The 19,569-nt window shown below is 42.0% G+C and overlaps 1 protein-coding gene and 1 long non-coding RNA gene across 2 annotated transcripts in view; both read left to right on the top strand.

The window, feature by feature from the left end:
- HACD1 (3-hydroxyacyl-CoA dehydratase 1) overlaps positions 1–10,740 on the top strand; it is a 29,687-nt gene extending 18,947 nt beyond the window's left edge. The window contains 3 exon segments of the mRNA XM_081882626.1: positions 4,054–4,175; positions 7,415–7,593; positions 8,395–10,740. Of these exon segments, the coding sequence (XP_081738752.1) occupies positions 4,054–4,175; positions 7,415–7,593; positions 8,395–8,477 (384 nt within the window). The 3' untranslated portion in view covers positions 8,478–10,740.
- Positions 1–10,864, top strand: part of LOC309353444 — a 162,835-nt gene extending 151,971 nt beyond the window's left edge. The window contains exon 2 of the long non-coding RNA XR_014161858.1: positions 9,823–10,864. This is a non-coding gene — a long non-coding RNA (uncharacterized lncRNA). The remainder of the gene's footprint in view (positions 1–9,822) is intronic.
- Positions 10,865–19,569: the final 8,705 nt, after the last annotated feature.

Genomic DNA, 19,569 nt, shown 5'->3' with positions numbered 1-19,569 from the left:
AACAGGTTTAACATTCAAATTCATTTTTCTTTATTTTCATGCCTTGGTACAAATGTTTTGTATTATTTCCTAAGATGCCATGTCTTCATTTGAGGAGAAGGAGGAACTAGATTCATGCAGTCACTGGCATATATCAGTGAGTTTGGGAAGAGGCCCCACCTAGTAGGAAGTTCCCCCTAAGTGAAGGTAAAGGTAAAGGGACTCCTGACCATTAGGTCCAGTCGTGGCCGACTCTGGGGTTGCGATGCTCATCTCGCTTTATTGGCCGAGGGAGCCAGCGTACAGCTTCCGGGTCATGTGGCCATCATGACTAAGCCGCTTCTGGCGAACCAGAGCAGTGCACGGAAACGCTGTTTACCTTGACGCTGGAGCGGTACCTATTTATCTACTTGCACTTGATGTGCTTTCAAACTGCTAGGTGGCAGGAGCTGGGTCTGAGCAATGGGAGCTCACCCCATCGTGGGGATTCGAACCGCCGACCTTCTGATCGGCAAGTCCTAGGCTCTGTGGTTTAACCCACAGCACCACCTGCATCCCATCCCCCTAAGAAACAGTCATATAATACATTTACTAGCACAACTGAAAAGCAGCCTTTTGAGATAATTTAAACCTGTGGTGGAGAAATTCTAGGCCACAAGCCAAATAGGGTCTGCCAGGACTCAGAGGCTTGGTCCATCAGGCCATTTGTGGCCAACCACACCAACCCTTCCTCGGTCTCACATCCTATTTGAACTCAAGCCAGGGATGCAAAGGATTCTCCTTTGCAGATGTGACTTGTACTCTAGCAGGGGATGCAAACAAAGAAACTCCCTTTTCAGCCCTTTGCAGCCATCTTGAATTTTGAATCACCTGGCGTCATATGACACCAGGTGACTGACAGGTGGGCAACTCAGCCCACCCGTCAGAGTGGTCTGTGGAGGGTGACCAAGTTTGAGGTATGGCCAGCATCAGAATCTACTTCTGCACTCCTGATCTAAGCTCTTAAGAGGCTGGATTTTAAAGCAAAAATAAACCATGATTAAGGTCTAACATAAAATAAAGAAAGAAAACAAGATCAGATAAATAATAATAATGTCGCTAGGTATGATGAATAAGTCCCAGTCTGCAACTGATAATTAAAATGAAGGAGGGAAGGTGTTATTCAAACGCAATTAACTTAGATTGGGCAAGGTGTAAAAATGGATTTTTGATTCTACCAAGAGCAACATAAAAGACATGAAACATAAAAGACAGCAATTCCGTTCTGCATCTTGCACTAATCGAAACACAGGGGTCTCTTGTAGGGCAGGGCACAGCATAGAAGCTGCTTTTTTGCTCACGGGGAACTGCATTTTTCCTCTTGCAGGAGGGAAACCAGCCAGTCTGTCCAAAATAAGCTGATAACATTGGCATTGTAGAAAGAAGTGTACTGTATCTGCATTTCTGCATCTTTGCCATGTTTTGTATTTTGCTAGGATATTGGTCTACATGCTTTATGCTAAGCCATTAATTTTCTGGTGCACAGAGTTGTGGGATATGGCTACATAGGAGGTTAAGCTCAAATGCTTAACTGTAACTGGATTGCGAACAGAACTATTATCAAGCTCATCATCCATATAAACTGTCAGCTCTCTTTTTGTAACAGAATGGATAAAATCCAAAAGATTAGATCCCCACACATAAATGAGCCTTATTACCTGCTGTGGATAAGACATTGCAAAGAATGCTCCTGAAAACCCATGCTCATCAATTTGCTGAGAATGGAAACTCTTTGAACAAGCTCGAAGTTTGATCAGTCAAGGTTTTAATTCAATTTTTGTATATATTAGCTTGTTAAGGCTTCTCTTTCTTCAGAATTTCAGGTGGGCAGCAGCACATTAAAAATAGAAAGCTGTGTATAAACTGTTAAAAAACAACAACACTAGACTGCAATTTTGTTCACACTTACCTGGGAGTAAACCCTTTACTGAGCAGAGTAGGAGTTGCTGCTGAGTAAGCATGCATCATACATTTTTCTTTTATTTTGTTTTAGGGATTTACAAAGTACAGCCACCTCTTAATCAAGTTTGCATTAGAGGCATTGCCATTTCTCTTATAAACCAAATTAATTTGTCAATTTCTGCTAATTCTAAGCATTTCAGAAACCATTCCCATGTAGATAGAACATAAGGATATTTCCATTTTCTGGCCTGCACTACTCTGGCTGTGATTAACAAGATTTTCACTAAAGAATCTGTTCTGCAGACACATCAGCCCCAATTTTACCAACATTAAAGGTAAAGGTAAAGGCACCCCTGCCCGTACGGGCCAGTCTTGACAGACTCTGGGGTTGTGCGCCTATCTCACTTAAGAGGCCGGGGGCCAGCGCTGTCCGGAGACACTTCCGGGTCACGTGGCCAGCGTGACAAAGCTGCATCTGGCAAGCCAGAGCTGCACACGGAAACGCCGTTTACCTTCCCGCTGGTAAGCGGTCCCTATTTATCTACTTGCACCCGGAGGTGCTTTCGAACTGCTAGGTTGGCAGGCGCTGGGACCGAGCAGCGGGAGCGCACCCCGCAGCAGGGATTCGAACCGCCGACCTTTCGATCAGCAAGTCCTAGGCGCTGAGGCTTTAACCCACAGCGCCACCTGCGTCCCTCCTTACCAACATTAGAGAAAGACTAAAATCTGCTCCCATCGTCAATGTAATCTGTTGCATAATATGTTTCCAAAACCCATTGGCAAGTTGACATTCCCACCAGTATGTTGGGTGAACAAAACATTTGAAGAGCAATAGTAAACACTTGACCCCATGTGGTACTTGAGATGCTCACCTATCTGAAAACTTCACGGTCTTTGGATTTTGTCAAGTAGTTGAGCATGGGATCCCCTTCTCGTCTTGTAACAAAATCTGTGTTGCTTTATCTTATTTCACAGTCACCCACGGAGCTTTTATTAGTTTTCAGGCACTTTAACGAAAAAGAAAATTATTTATCTGTAATTCCTCTTTTCAGAATGCAGTAAAAGAGATCCCTGCCCCTAAAAATTAATCTGTTGTTGCTAGTTTCAACAGCTCTGGGTAGCCTCTGATATCTTGAAGTGGTTGGTAGATGTCCAGCACCTGCAAAGACAGTAGAATGACTTGGTTGTTGACCAAGCTGCAGATGAGCATATAGTCAGCTACAGTGCCTAGTTCCTTGCGCCATGTTGTACATTTGGAGATCTTACTGCCTAAGTGATCCTCTTGCAGAAATGATTCCAGCCAGCATTCTGGCATTGGGTTCTTTTTGCAGCCTGTAGCCTCCTTTTGGTTGCACAAGACAAAGTGAAATTATCTTAATTTATTGGAAAATAAAACACGTGGAGAGGAAAAAGCTGCAACAGCCTATTGAAGAGGACAGGCCTGGCACCAGAGAATGGGAATATTAGGCCTGGAAAGGCCAGGGCTCCAGAACCAGCAGAGGGCTTATCATGGGCACAGTGGTACCACCTCTACTCATCCAAGAAGGTCAGATGCAGCCTAAGAGAGTTCTCACTTTGTATGTCCAGCCCCTATTTCTGATTAGGGTTGCCCAGGGGTCCCTGCCCCCAACTCTTAGATCAAGCACTGTAAAGAGCGGACAATAGAAGGTTTCCTATACTAGACGAGGCACGAAGGCCAAAAAGGATGTGCAAGCAAAAAAGTAGCTGGGTTGAAAACAGATGTGTTTTGACAATGATTTAAATCGGAGGTGCCCCTTCAGATGTTGTCAGATTCCATCTTCCATCTGTCCCAGCCAGATGGCCAATGGTTCTGAGTTATCAGAAAAGTAGTTCAGCAACATTTGAAGAATAACAGGCCAAAGAAGAATTATTTGGGAAGGTAACTAAAAAGGTTGTGGGGGAAGGGGGAAGAGAACCATGTGCATATGTGAATTTGCTATATTTAGTTATTGCTCTGTTCCATAGGCAATCTCTCAGTTTGGTGCGGGATGTTTAGCATAACATGCATTCTTCTTAAAAACGTTGATTTGGGTGTGCTGCCTTGCCATTCTGTTGCCAGCTTTCTTTACAATTTAAGGATGCAGAAAATGTTGGTTCTTTATACTTCTACAGATCCAGAATGAGGACAGCGTTATTCTTTTTCTGGTCGTATGGACTGTGACAGAGATTACTCGATATTCCTTCTACACATTCAATATGCTCAACCACTTGCCATACTTCATAAAATGGGCCAGGTGGAGAATGCCTTGCAGTTTAGTCTCTCATTGTTCTGTGCATGCTAATTTTCATGCATGCTGAATCGGCAAGGAAATAAACAGTGTGTGGTTTGTTTTTAAAGCTGAGAAGTTGTGTTTGTACTTTTGGGTCTGCTTTTAATGCAGAGTTTGCTGGTTTTAAAAAATTAACCTGTCCTGTGTTCATGCCATTAATATTTCTAGAGGGTTCTTGTGTGTCCTTTGAAAATTGCATATTGAATAAGATAGAAAAAAAATGTTTGTTCACAGGTGCTTTGCTTTTGCTTGGATAATATGCTATTTTGGGATTCCCTATAGATAAGCAAGGCCTTTTATAAGTGAAAGTGCAAAAGCTTGCAAAATGCAACACCTGTGCGAATCTTTCTGTTATGTCAATTTGGGGATATAATTCTGCTGCAATTCGATGCAAAAGTAGACTAGGTAAAAGAAATACAAGGGATGCAGTTTGGGGGAAGGCAGCTGCAACCTTAACTGGAAATCTTCCTACCCCAGGGGTGAGGAACCAGTGGCCTTCCAAGTATTGTTGGACCAACTCCCTCCCTGATACATTGGTCATGCGAGCTGGAGAGTTGGAATCCATTGGTAACTGCGGTTCTAGCCTTTTGCCATGTTGCTGCTGTTGGCCAGTGTGCTTGTATTGTAAACACTGAGCCAAGTATTTTGGGTCAATCATAGACATATTTACTTGGAAGTAAGGCTCGTGTGTGTGTTCAGTGGGCTTCTCCCTGGTAAATGCATATTATTGGCAGTTTCAGTGGCTGGTGCTGTCGCCATTTTGTTTAACAGCTTGCGTCAGCTGAAGCAGACACTTTCAACTGCACTCTGGTGGTGAGCATGTGGTAGTTTAGAGACCCAGTCATATTCACATACATGGCAAAAGCTTCTGTAGTTGCAACACCTGCAGCTCTTTTCTCTCAGGTTAGACTTTTTTCCTTTTTAAATAAAAAAATACAGCTGGATAAGTGATCAGATTTCACTGATCTAGAGTTCTTTTCTAAACTGAGCATTCAGTTTCAGACATGGCATGTTTAATGTTACGCAATGTGTATGCCAAATCACAACAAACTAATGTTAGGACTGTATATTTCTCATTCTAGCATCATATACTCTTGACTGGCAGTCACTATCCAGTGTCTTGCTAGAGCTCCTTCCCATCACTTGCTACTTTTAAAGTGGAGATGCTAGGGCTTGATCCAGGATTTTCTGCATACAAAGCATGAGCTCCATCACTGAGTTTTGGTATCTCCCCCCCCCCACCTGCTGCGAAAACACTACAAAGCAAAGCAGACAACCATATTCTGATTCCACCGCCCCCCTCCATTGTGTATTATCTCTTAAATGAGATTTCAGAATTCAAAGGAACTCATTTAGCACCCTGCCTTTTAAAAAAATGTGACAAACTATTATTCCGTACTTCTTTGTAATAGTTTGGGATTTTCTAATCCTCTTGTGTTTGCTGCCAGAGGAGCTTTGCCGCTTTGTGCATAGGAGAATATGTGCAGCTTAGCTATATGAAAACTCTCCTTTCATTAACTGGCTTCTGATGTGCCTAGGCAGTATTATTGAGTTCTCTTTCTTTCTTTTTGCATGCCGCTAATGTGTTTGGTTCTCTTGTGCACCCCATACAGTCTACTCGAGTTGAGTTCTTTTGAGGGTTTCGGGTTCCCTGGCTGCACCAGTTTTGGTCATGGAATGCACATGGTGCATTTCCTTCTGACCCTGGGAGCAAAGCATCCTTGCCTTTTCCAGCCTGAGTTCAAGAGGCTGGTTCTTTATGAATGGCTGCATTTGTATGCTTTTACCTTGTGGAAAAAAAAAAACCTCTGTCAAAGTATTTATAGCTTTAAGTGTCCGGCATGTAAGGTGACAAATATAAAAAAGATAATATCATGTTTATTAAAGCCAGTACTTTTTTGGGTGTGTGTAAAAAATGAGGTGCAAATACCTATATATTGATAAAAGTGCCAAAGGTAAAAGTGCTCAAAATTGCTTCCATGGCTAGCAGGAAAAAAGAGGTTCCAGTATTTTGTACCAGTGAATACTCCCCCCCCCCCAAATGCTCTGAATAAAGCAGTTGCACCTTTCAAGACCAGTGTTTTTTATATTTTGGAATTGAGCATGGGCTCTGCCAAATGTCCATAGTACACTCACATATTTCAAAAGGATAGTTCCCAACTTCATTATTTTTAAGTTATTTTCGAACACAGTTGTACTATTAACTATAAAGCAAGCCAGATGAGTACACTAGGGTAGAGTCTAGTTAGCTATGGATGCCTTCTCAAGAGGATTTTTTTGCCAATTCACCCTTCCCCTTGCATCCCTCAGTGACTTCCAAAAACCAGTCCCAGAGACTTGGGAGAACCTCCAGAACAGGGTGGAAGGTGGCTGGGGGCTTGAAAGACTGCAGGGGGAATAGGCAAAAAAATAACTTTGCCCCCTTTTCCATTTTGGAGGCATCTACTTGATCAAAAGCTCTTTCGTGAGCACAAGCACACCAGTTGAATCCCACCACTGTTTGCTGCTACTTTAGTGGTGCTCCGTTGTCCACACAGCAGCAGCAGTTGTATACACAAGTGCATTGGCTGATATTTCTCTACTTAGGATGTGTGTGTTTTTAGTATCTTCAGGGTAAACGTTTAAAGTCTGATCTTCAGGGCCAAAGTTTAAATTCATATCTTGATTGAACATTTCCATGTTCAATAAATAAAAGTTTATTTCATGCCAATGAAAGTTTATTCAATAAATAAAAGTTTATTCATGCCAATGAAATGAAATACTAGGCAAATTAGACCATATTTCCCAATTGCAGGCTTAGGCAAACCTGATTGCAAAGGGAGAAATAACAATATATTAGTAACCCTCCCCCCCCCAAGGAATTCTTCGTGGGGATTAAAAACTCCATCCCAAAATGGAGTTGTTCCATTGGTCCCTGGCGATTGCTGACAGCCAACACAATTGAGGAAGGCAGTAGGGAGACCCATGGCTGCTCACAGTTGACTGAGGTGTGTATTTAGTTGGCTGGCTCATTCAGCCAAGTTTACAGCTTTTGAGGAATTTACAGCATTTTGCTCAACCAGAACACATGGGCAGCATGCCTATGCATGGTAAGTTCCATGGCCTCTAGGGGAGCTTACTCCCAGGTAAGTGTTGTAATCCAAAGCAGAAAATCAGAAAGATAATGGTTGGAGTGATTTGTTTAGTTACATTGTTTCTTCCAGGTACAATTTTTTCATCATCTTATATCCCGTGGGAGTCATCGGTGAGCTTTTAACCATTTATGCTGCCTTACCTTACGTGAAGAGATCGGGGATGTTTTCAGTGAGACTTCCCAACAAGTATAATGTCTCTTTTGACTACTACTATTTCCTTCTCATCGTCATGGCATCCTACATACCACGTAGGTATCGATAGATGCATGTGGAAACATTTGTCTTTCAAAAGTGCCATTCAAAAGCTTATCCTATCTTCTTTTATTACTCAGCTACCATACCTTGCATCTTTCCATAATGAAGTAATATGTAATAAACCCAAGCCATCCCCATTCTTCCGAATTCGATCACACTAACCACCCCGTGCTTTCTACCTTCATCTTGTGCCCTGCTTAGCAACATTCCCAAACAATGAATTGCTCAGGATGAAACACGGCTTCGGGCTACATGTTCTTTCGGCTTATTTTCATTGAGAACTGCTCTCTTTACGATTGCTCTTTTTAGAAATTGTTTCCATCATTCTCTGGTGGAGGTTTTAAGACTGCTGCTTTAGGACTTGGCTGATGTGTGCATTTAAAAATTATTGCATGATTGTTTGTAAGCTGTCTAGAATCCTTAAAAAAGAAGAAGCTGGGGCATATATGGCTGAAATTCAAACTTTGACTGGGGTGGAGCCGTTCCTCCACCCAGCCCAACTCCACCCCATGGAGCGATGCCCCAATCCTTCTGTGATTCCCTGTTCTCTCCCTATAAGAAAGGCTGTGGTTGGATCCCTGAAACTGGGCATTCCAGGTGTGGGGACAGACTGAGCCAGCCCCATTACCACCTCTGATTTGCCTGGCCCCTCCCTGCCTTGCTTCCTGACCAATGTGAACAGCAAGGCAATGTTGACCCTCCTGCAGCCATGGTGGGGGGTTTGGATGACATAAAATACCCAATTCCGTTTGCTACAGTTACACATCTCTGCTCTTTCTTTTCTTCCCTAACAGTGTTTCCGCAACTGTACTTCCACATGCTTCGTCAAAGAAGAAAAGTGCTTCACGGCGAAGTGATTGTAGAAAAGGACGATTAAAAACAAGCCCTTTTAACCACGGTGCTTTTTCAGAGTAACAAACCAAAATCCAGAACGTGTTGCACGAGTCCAAGTGTGAAATCATGGAACAAAAATAACCAGTGCACAAAACCAACATAGATCATATTATTTAGTAACGCTAATATTTTTCGGACTTCGCTATTTCAAGTCTGCATTAATTTTTGGTACTGTCTCCACCCCCCCTTGTCAAATTTAGGGGCCTTTTCATATGTTCAAAACACTGCATGTACTTGGAGGGGGCTCCTTTCTTCTGCGGAAGGGTCCTCCTAGCCATTAGGAGAGCTTTTCAGGGGAATGCAGGGATGCTGTTGGGAGGGGAGCTGTAGAAAACCACACACATCCCTTGGGATCCTGGCCTGCATCTTCCTTTAAATGTCATCATAGGCTTATCAGATTTCCCACCTGTTAATATCTTATAAGGAGAATTAATAAAATGTACCTTTTATCTGTGTACATATAATAAAGTAGAAACTTAAGACCATTTCAATGGCTGCAAAAACAAAAACCTGAATGGTTTTCAGAAGCATCTCCTTGAAACTGATGCCAAGTGGGCTGTTCACTGTAAATGGAGATGGGAATGGGAATGAGCTCAGTCTTAAATGCTGCATATTTTTTTTAAAGCTCCTGGAAGGCAGTTGTCTTATTTAAAGGAATTCACTACTAGATACCTGCAATATGTTCTACACAAAAAAGATCAGATCAAAAATTCAGCTGTCCAGATAATTCAAGGACAAGGGATATTTTTGTTCATTTTGAGAAATGTTTATGTGCCAAAATACAATCAAAAAGAGAAAAGTGTATGTTTGCCCTCTGCACATTGGCAATCTGTGATACATGAAATTTTGGTTTACTTTGGTTTACATGACTGTTTAGCAGTTTGCTCAGTAGACAGGATCCAAAGAACTGCGCAACTAATATACCCATGGGACCTTTGGGCTTTTATTTTTCAAAAGGCAGTCCTCTATGTAATATAGAAAACCAGTTTTGAACCTGAAGGTTTTCTGCTCAAAAACTGGTGGGGTGGAGTCAAATGATTGCATGTGCATTATGCAGATCTTTAGATCCCAGCCTTTGTGTGCCTTATTGTAAAAGAATGTAAAATCATGATAAATAAATTACAGTGGTATCTCGGGTTAAGTACTTAATTTGTTCCGGAGGTCCGTTCTTAACCTGAAACTGTTCTTAACCTGAAGCACCACTTTAGCTAATGGGGCCTCCCGCTGCTGCCGCGCAATTTCTGTTCTCATCCTGAAGCAAAGTTCTTAACCCGAGGTACTATTTCTGGGTTAGCAGAGTCTGTAACGTAAAGCGTATGTAACCCGAGGTACCACTGTACAAGTAAAGGAAATTCAGGGAAAGAAAAACACTGGATATCTCTACCCAGCACCTGCAGTCTAGTTTCACACATCCTGAAATCTGACTCAAGGGTCAGGGGATTCTACAGAGCACCTGACCTTGGGAAGCTGCCAATAGGGGTGTGTGATCCCTTTCTGCTTTCTGCTTGTGTTGTAGGATCTTTGGATCCAAGCCGTGATGTGATTAGAGCTTGTGGTGAACTCTTTCTTCAAATATACTTGAGTTTATGTGTCTAGTCCTTTCAAATTGTGTATTAGCAAGGTTTTAGCTGAGGAGAGGGGGGTGCAGCTCTTTACTGTACACTTTTTACTGTAAATGCTTTTCCGGCAATATAACAATTTTATTTTGGGGGTGGGGCCTCTGCAATTTTAAAAAAAAACCACAAAGGTGCTCTAACCATTTTTCATGTTATGTAAAGCTTTTAAAATATAGTATCACACAAAATCATTCAGCTGTGTTTAGATTAAAGGGTTTCAAGTTGCATCAATTATATTTTTGCAGTTACTGTTTAAGCCTGATTTTTTTTTTCCTTTTAAGAACGTCAAACTATTTCTTACAAAATATCCAGGCAGCTCTTTGGTACATGTTTCTGAATTAGTACTGAGAAGAACTATGTGAGAAGATCTACTATTTTTTCAATGGTTAATACGGTTATCTTTTCTAACATTTTAACTTCTTAATGCCTAAGTATATTATGTGCCTCATCCTGTAATTCTTGCTGATCTAAATTGGAATTTCTGCAGCTGTTCTTTAAGTAGAAATATTTGGTTCTCGTGTATGCTGTCGTTAAACCTGAGGATGTTGTCATACAGTAAACAAGGAAATATTGTAGGTATTTTTTTACCATTTTGTACATCCAATATTAAAATAATACAATTTCTTGCAATCATGATTTCTGATTTTCCACAGAGGAGCCATGTAGTATCCCTGGGTTATATTTTAAGGAAGAAAACATTTTAAAGTGATTTTACTCTGCAAAATTGCACTTCAAATAAACTATTAAATCTACACCCAAATGTTTTTATAGTTCTGCAGTTTCCAGATGTAGAGAACATAAAGGTTTTTCAGTGCAGGACTGATGTGATATTGTCACTAATATGTTATTAGCTTCAAACATAATAATAATATTTCTAACACCCCACACATCTGACTGGGTTGCCCCAGCCACTCTGGGTAGCTTCCAACAAAAATACAGGAAAAACAGCAACATTTTGTGTCTCCAGATCTGTAAATAGTTCCATTTACATAGAATGTATTGCTTAATTTTGGCAACAGATCCCACCAAGAAAAGATGATAAATGTAAACAATGTTTGGTTGCATTCACACAATATTCTTCTCATAACTGTCTCATTGTCTTAGTTCTGAGCAGTGAATGTATGTGGGGTTACTCAAGTTATAGAATTCCTTTAGGCTGTGGTTGTTCGCTATCTGTGAGAATCAGGTCCCCAAGTTAAGTGGCAGGGCTGTGAACTTGAATAAAATATGGGGGGGGGGGGGCAGATAGGCCCTGATCCGCATAACTGATCACAAGTCACGGCGCGCGTGCACTGTTTGAATGGCAATGCCCATCAACTTTGCCCCCCCCCCCGATATTTTATTGGGTGGGGGCGAGGGGACCTTAGCCCCTAGGAGTTGGCTCCTATGCTAAGTGTCATGTATTGAGTATATTTTGTGGCTTGATAACAAGTGATTTCCCCCTTTCTTTCAGAGGTCTTCTGCTTAGATGTAATCCAATCATTTCATGTACAGGTATTTCATGCTGTAAACATAGCCTATAAACTTGAAGTTCACCAAGGTGTATTTCCCCAAATACTGTTGTACAATGTCAGTCCTCAAAATGGGGTGGTTTTTTTGAGAAAAGCAGAAAAACTGAACTTTTAAGCAAGTTAATTTCACAATGTTTACATGGCACCATTTTTGGGATTTGGCTGCATACTAGCCTGCAAAATAAAGCATATTGTTTCTGGTACTGTGGCTAATTAACTTAACAATTCAGTTAATATTTGTGCTTCCTGTTAATTTGGATACGTCTGCTTTTATCAAGCATTGACCAAAGGGCACCGGTTGGTTTATGCAGCTGAAATTTTTCAGAAGGTTATAGCAGTCATTGCATGGATACAAATATTATGTTTCCATAACCAGGATTACTGCACACTCAAGTTCACCTTGAGATCCTAACTGTAATAAATTACAGCACACTTTTTGGCACATATCCATCTTATATCCTTCCTCCAATATCCTTCCCCTTTAAATTCAGATATTACCTTATTTAGCAAGTAGATCTTATATTTGTGTAGCCTTTAAAAACACACACACAAACTTGGAAAGACTGGTTTGCTGCTAAACCTTGTTGATAGCCATTTATTTGTTTACTAACTACCTAGGGACTTACACATGAGTCCAATCCTGCAATGTGCTGCTGCGTGTGTTAAATACCAAGCACATTCCAGTGCTAACAGATTTCAGGAGCTCTTGAGAACGATCCCTTCCTCCAATAGTAACTTTTGCATGTTTGATACAACCTTCACTTAATGGGCCATGAATATTTATCTTCCTTTCCTCAAATAAAGCTCTCTCATGTGTTTTGATCTGTAAATTAGTCTTCAACCAGTCATTTTGCTGTGTATGTATCTAAGTCTGTCTCTCTCCCATTCCTGTTTTGTAACTAAACATAGGTCCAAGTCTTTCTCAGCATAATCATATACATGTCTTGGTTCAGTGGGTTTGCTCTCAGGAACTGAGTAGAGCATTGGGGCCTCAGTTTCTCTACACTTAAAGGTAAAGGGACCCCTGACCATTAGGTCCAGTTGTGATCACCTCTGGGGTTGCGACGCTCATCTCGCTTTATTGGCTGAGGGAGCCGCCGTACAGCTTCTGGGTCATGCGGCCAGCATGACTAAGCCGCTTCTGGCGAACCAGAACAGCGCACGGAAACGCCGTTTACCTTCCTGCCGGAGCGGTACTATTTATCTACTTGCACTTTGACATGCTTTCGAACTGCTAGGTTGGCAGGAGCTGGGACCGAGCAACGGGAGCTCACCCCGTTGCGGGGATTTGAACCACCGACCTTCTGATCAGCAAGTCTACACTTATATAGTGAATATTCCCCCATTTCTTAGAATGCATCCAATCATACTTGATAATATATTCCACATAGGTTGTATCCCTCTACCGTCATATGTAAGATTTCTATCCAACTCACTTTTCAAGTTGTTCTTCCAATGTTTCATCGAGGAATGATGCCTTTGCTTGTTGGAGTCCCAAAGAATAAGTTAAAATCTGATAAATCAGCTGTAGGAACCTGTGCTATACCACAGAGGATGCTAAACCCATTCCCACCCCGAAGAATAGGTTTATAGCAACTCCTAAGATACAGTCCTCAGGTTATGGACTACTGCTGCTTGGGGTAACAAAAGGATGTGGCTGAACCTCAGAGGTGGAAGACTGTACCTAGGAGGAGGAAAAACTCTGCATCTTGAGATCCTTCTGATTCAAAGTACAGGCAAGGTGGGCAACCACCACAAGCACCTACCTTCAGCAGCAGCATCTGTGAACTTTAATGTGGCTGTTGGGAGACCACTCAAGGAGCCCAGATGGGTGTAGAGAAGGGAGCTAGGGACTACATTTCTGAGAACATAGATGAGGTCACATGGTGTTTACACCAGCAGGAAAGCAGGATGGCTGGAATCCAGATTCTACTGAAACCCACAGCAGAGCTTGAAAGGGGTGCTGATGTCATGATGGGTGTTCTTTTCCCATATAGGTTCTAATCTATAGAGCAGGAGATTGCTGCTTCAGTTATAAGATTTCTGATGGCTTGTTTGATAGTTCTATAATCAAGTTGGAAGCCACTTGAGTTAAATGGCCGGCTAGGTGACACTGTGCTAACAGGATGTTTTGTAGGAAGTGGGTCTGGCAGAGTGAGCAATATGTATATATATTTGACTTTGAAATCAAATATATGCTTCTGCTTATTAGTTCAGCAAAGGAGGAAACACTTGGGCCCACACACCTAGAGAAATCATCTCAAAATGCAATCTTCTACGAAGCGTCCAAGTCTAAGGACACATCCTATTAAAAATAGGCAGTGCCGTCCAAGCCTCAGCTGCTGTGATGTTCCCAGCTTGGAATGCTGTACCTAGTTAACCTCCTTAATTTTCTCTCGCTGATCTCTCCTCATGCCATTCCAACATAATGGCATTTTGCCTGTCCTGAAGGCAGTGCTCCCGGCTACAGGATGTAGCAGATGGCAGGTTACAGAGGAGAATGCAGACAGAATCTGCTGACCAGTGGTTCTTCACCTTTAAACTTCTGCCCATCAAGGACACAACATTATCATCAAATGCTCCCCAAGTCATGAGCAAACAAAACTAAGTACAGTGGTACCTCGGGTTAAGTACTTAATTCATTCCGGAGGTCCGTACTTAACCTGAAACTCTTCTTAACCTGAAGCACCACCTTAGCTAATGAGGCCTCCTGCTGCCGCCGGGCCGCCGGAGCATGATTTCTGTTCTCATCCTGAAGCAAAGTTCTTAACCCGAGGTACTATTTCTGGGTTAGCAAAGTCTGTAACCTGAAGCGTATATAACCTAAAGCGTATGTAACCCAGGGTACCACTGTAGTATTAGGACACCAATGCTTTTGCTCTCAAGGCCTGAGGGGACAATGGTAGAGAATCGGGGATCAAGCTGGGTCTCAGCACAGGGAAGGCATCTCTGAACTGGGGCTCTTCAGGTTGGCTTTGGGCTGGTGCAGGTTCCTTTATGTCTTCAGAGCGAGAGAGGTTCTTCCTGAGGGCCCAAGTTTTTCCAAGGTCTCTCCAGGAGATTGGCCAGGATATTGACAGGTGTTGCCTATTGTTTTCAAGATGGAGTGGCAAAGCACGGGCATGGGGAGTGTGGGAGGAAGTAAGGCTGGATGGATGGTCATGTAATTGTTCTTTCAGGTGTTATCAATTATATACACACACATATATATATTACATAATATTACATATACATTATACTTGTAAATTCACATGTTTTTCATTATGTATCAACATTTAGTCATTTCTTACTTGCATTTTATCGTAACCCTGTGTCTTCCTTCCACCCATGCATAACTTCCTAATTTTTATATTATAACTTTATTATTGTGATTGTATTCATATATCTTAAAAATTTAAACATACGTTCTTGTATTTCTGTTTACAGTGGTATCTCGGGATGCAAACGGGATCCGTTCCGGAGCCCCGTTCGCATCCTGAAGCGAACGTAACCCGTGTATGCGCATGCGCGGGTCACATTTCGGTGCTTCTGCGCATGTGTATGACATCATTTTGACAGTCTGTGCATGCGCGAGCGGCAAAACTCAGAAGTAATGCACTCCGTTACTTCTAGGTCGCTGCGGAGCTCAACCCGAATTTGCCTAACCCGAAGCGTATTCATCCTGAGGTATGACTGTATATTAACTTTGTGAGATCAATCTATACATATCAATAAATTTTTGTTGGAGCATCTTTTAACCATGTATTCGTCTACACACTTCCATTCCTGTTTGATATTTTGGTTAGATTGCATTCTAATTATTGCCATCAGTTTTGTTTCAGGTGTTGTTGGAATACAGCTTCCATCCTCCCTGACCATGCTGGCTGAGGAAGATGGGTTCTGGAGTCCCAACATCTGAATGGCTACAGGTTCATCATCCATGTCTCAAGTGATAGAACAGAGAGGTGGCAGACTCTGGTAGATCATACAAACAGAGAAACATGCTCAATACAAACACACACACACACACACACACACACATGCTAATTTTTACCTGAGCCTAACTGGATTGAATTAGTCTCAGAAGCAAAAAGGCAGCTAATGTAATTCTTCAGGGATTGATATAAAATGCCAGCACTTCCCAGAAGAACTGACAAGGGCCTTATACATAACTGAGCTTCTGTGGTTAAAGAGCACTTCATGTTGACATTGTTATCTTGCCAAGACAGGCCCCAGTGTCGTGGGGTGAGCAGGCTCATCTCCCCCATCCCACTAATTGCCGGCATCTCTGCAAGACGACATTAGAAAGACTAGTGCAGGCTATGAGGTACAGTGCTGAACAGAGAGTTCACCCCCACCCCACATCTCTGCATCAGTTCATCAGTAAGCTGAGCTGTTTGACCTTTCTTCCTTTCCTCTCCAGACTCTCTCAGAGCAGAAGCTTCAGTGATGAGCCAGGTACCAGGTTGTGCGTGAGAAAGTGGACTGCTGGGGGCAAAGGCATGCTCCCCTCTCTTCCCTCATGGTTAGTTAGTTAGCTTCAGTATATGCTTCCTATAGAATATCTCAAAGCCATTTAACTACAGAAGCCACAACAATATAAAGCACAAAACCATTTCAGATGTAAAACCAATTGAATCAATTTCATCAGTAAAAACAATTTCAAACCTAATCCTGATACAGATTGGGGTAAGAAGAAGAAAAATACATCCACTTAAAAGGCTTGTTGAAAGAGGAAGGACATCAGTAGGTACCAAAAAGTAACTTATCTGATGTGTAACAGGAGGGAGTTTCAAGAGGCAGGTCCTACCACACTAAAGGCCCACTTCCTGCACTGTACAGGTCAACTCTCCGTGAGATGGAACTCTTAATGAGACGGAAATGGAAGGCCAGGAAGGATAAGGAAATAGGTTTGGTTCTCACTTCAATACAAACCTACCCAATGCATGCCTCCCAAAGCAATATGTGAACCAAAAGAAATCCTACCCTTTCCTGAATTTTGCAAAGCATTTCTCCAATCCAAAAACTATGTACAAAAGCATGCATCATAGGGGACAGTGGGCATAAAAATGCACATATTGTTGAAAATAGCATTTAAACGCATTATATGCTAAAATGTGCATATGAGGCAAACTTGCATACAAAAAGGAGGACATCAGGAGCAGTGTGCACTAAAATGCTGACCAATTTCTGTTAGGACCTTTAAAAATAAAAATAAAAAATTGCAGACTGATGCAGAAATGTGACAAATTGCACTTAAGACTGGAAAACAGAGAAACCTGCATTGACAGAATCATCCATCCCTAATCCCGGACTAGGCAAGTCAGAAATAAATTGCACAATAGCTCTCATCATGACCTTGAATAACAATTCAGAGTCTTCTTTTGGAATATTTTCAGCGATTGTCTTTTGTCCTGGCATTCATTCATTCTGCACATTAAGGCTGAGGGCAAAAATAAAGTAGATTGGCAGAGCGGATTGGAGATATGATAATGGAAAGCCTGGCACTTCCTATTAGAGGAGCTCTTGCGGAATTTGAGAGATCTTGCTAATGTCTTGTCATTGCTAGCTCTTAACATATGATGTAGTTATACATATTCTAATGCATTTGCTCTGCATAAAGAGAGGTTACAAACAAGTTGTTTTTAATGAAAGCAAATTGTTACACATTAAAGCAGCAAATGATGTTTCCCAATTTGTTTTAGTTTTTACCAACACAGTGCACAGGAGGGGCATTCTGGGAAGGATTTTGTAGACAAGGGTGAGGAACTAGAAATGGCCACACGGTACAGGGGTTGCCAGATATTTTGAGCCAGTGTGGGCACATTTTGAGAAAGTGTCATGGGCACCAGTCTCAAAATTACCAGCAAGGAATTGTGGCTTAATGCAAAATGACTGCTATTGAGGTATGTAATAATGCAAAATGGTTGGCATGATGGCATAGCAGAAGGTCCCATGTAAAAGAAGAGGAAAAGAGGCAGCGGCATAAAATGTCATTGGCATGGCTGTCGTCAGCTCCTCACATCAATGGGGTAAAGGTCCTGTTAGCCAGCACTGCATTTGCTCATAAAGGTAAAGGGACCCCTGACCACTAGGTCCAGTCGTGACCGATTCTGGGGTTGCAGCGCTCATCTTGCTTTATTGGCCTAGGGAGCTGGCGTACAGTGCACGGAAACGCCGTTTACCTTCTCACCAGAGCGGTACCTATTTATCTACTTGCACTTTGACATGCTTTTCAATTGCTAGGTTGGCAGGAGCAGGGACCGAGCAACGGGAACTCACCCCGTTGCAGGGATTCGAACCGCCGACCTTCTGATTGGCAAGTCCTAGTCTCTGTGGTTTAACCCACAGCGCCACCCGCGTCCCGCATTTGCTCATAGAGAGAATCTATTTACATCTCTTCTTTGTTCAGAATGGAAAGGAAGAGGTGGGGGCATCTAATGAAATATGGGCATGTTTAATGGGGCGTGCTTGGTCTAGGAGAGACCAAGCCAATGCAATCAGGATCTGTGGGTATTTAGGGGCTATTGACTGAGGCTTTCATGGGCACCGTAGGTGGGTACACTAGCACCCATAGGTGTTGCATTAGTGACCCTCAATCTGTGCTCTAGAATGAGCAGAAATTTCTTCAATGAGTTGATGCTGGAGAACTGTCTTCTGAGTCGGGTGCCACTGTGTACTTAGAGCCCAGACGCGGAACAATCACAATATTTCTGTTGTGTTTTGCTTTCTATCCATGTGTGTACTGAGATGAATAGTATTTTATTCTTCCACATCAGCTGTTTTGTCTGTAATGGATACTGTTTGTTCACTCAAGGTTTGTAGGGAATCCAGATGATCACTAACAAACCATTGAAGTGATGTTTTCTGTACCATTTTCCCATCTCTTTTTAGAACTGGTGTGTGTGTGTGTGTGTGTGTAGGGAGCTTATATTGCAATTAGGAAACGGGAAACTAAAGAAGTACAACTGGTGCAGATCACAAAATTGTAGAGTTGGAATGGACCATAAGTGTCATCTAGTCCAACTCCCTGTAATGCAGGAATCTTTGTGCCCAACATAAGGCCCAAACACATGACCCCTGAGATTAAGAGCCTCATGCTCTACTGGATGAGCTATGACACAGTGAGGTAAGCTAAGTGGGTGAGCCAATAAGATAAGTCAAGAACATGATAAAAATCCACGTAGCATTATCTGAAGAGGTCTGATTATGGAACAGCTTCTGTGAAGAATGTGAAGGGTCAGTTTGGATAGTGTCAAGGGACAAGAGAAAGGACACACTGTTGGCTGGAGGAGGTGAACACAAGTTGGTTTGCTGGCAACTCATAGATGCTGAGCTCTGGATAGCTATTCTATCAGTCAAAGAACAGGGAACCCCAAAGAGAAAGAAGTTAAAATAGACATAACTTGAGTGTGGTGTCCTATGTTTACTAGCATGTTTAAATCTGGAATAGAAAGCAATAAATTGAGAGAAAGAGGAAATGCAAGCTCAATATTGCTTCAATATATTTGATTTTGGAAGCCACTGCAAATGTTCCATTGGCACTATATGATATATGCCCTCAGAACACTGAACAGGCTTTTATAGTAATTCCCCTAAAGGCTCTTTTACAGGAGAAATGTCATAACAATAGGAAACGAGCCTGCTTTTCTGTGCAAATTTTACTTAAAAAAACATGAACACAGTTGCTCACAAGTGCAACATAATTAACAATAAAACCCATTTAGTTGCATAGGGAATATTATCCTATTTCCATTGTGTTTTCCCTCTTCTTTCGAGGCCCTTTTCTCATTTGGTTTAAACCAGAATCTGAAACAAGGGGGAAAGGCCAAAGTCCATTTTGGATTGTTTTATCCTGCCAACCATATTTCATAAACACAATCCCAGCATGTTTCTTCATCAGGTGAAAATGGATTCTGTATAAACTGTAACCTGACTAGAGCCGTGTATACATTATTGGCTTAAAATG

This window comes from Podarcis melisellensis (genome assembly GCF_964234715.1).
Source record: "Podarcis melisellensis genome assembly, chromosome: 12".
NCBI lineage: Eukaryota > Metazoa > Chordata > Lepidosauria > Squamata > Lacertidae > Podarcis > Podarcis melisellensis.
This window is presented reverse-complemented; position numbering and strand designations above follow the sequence as displayed.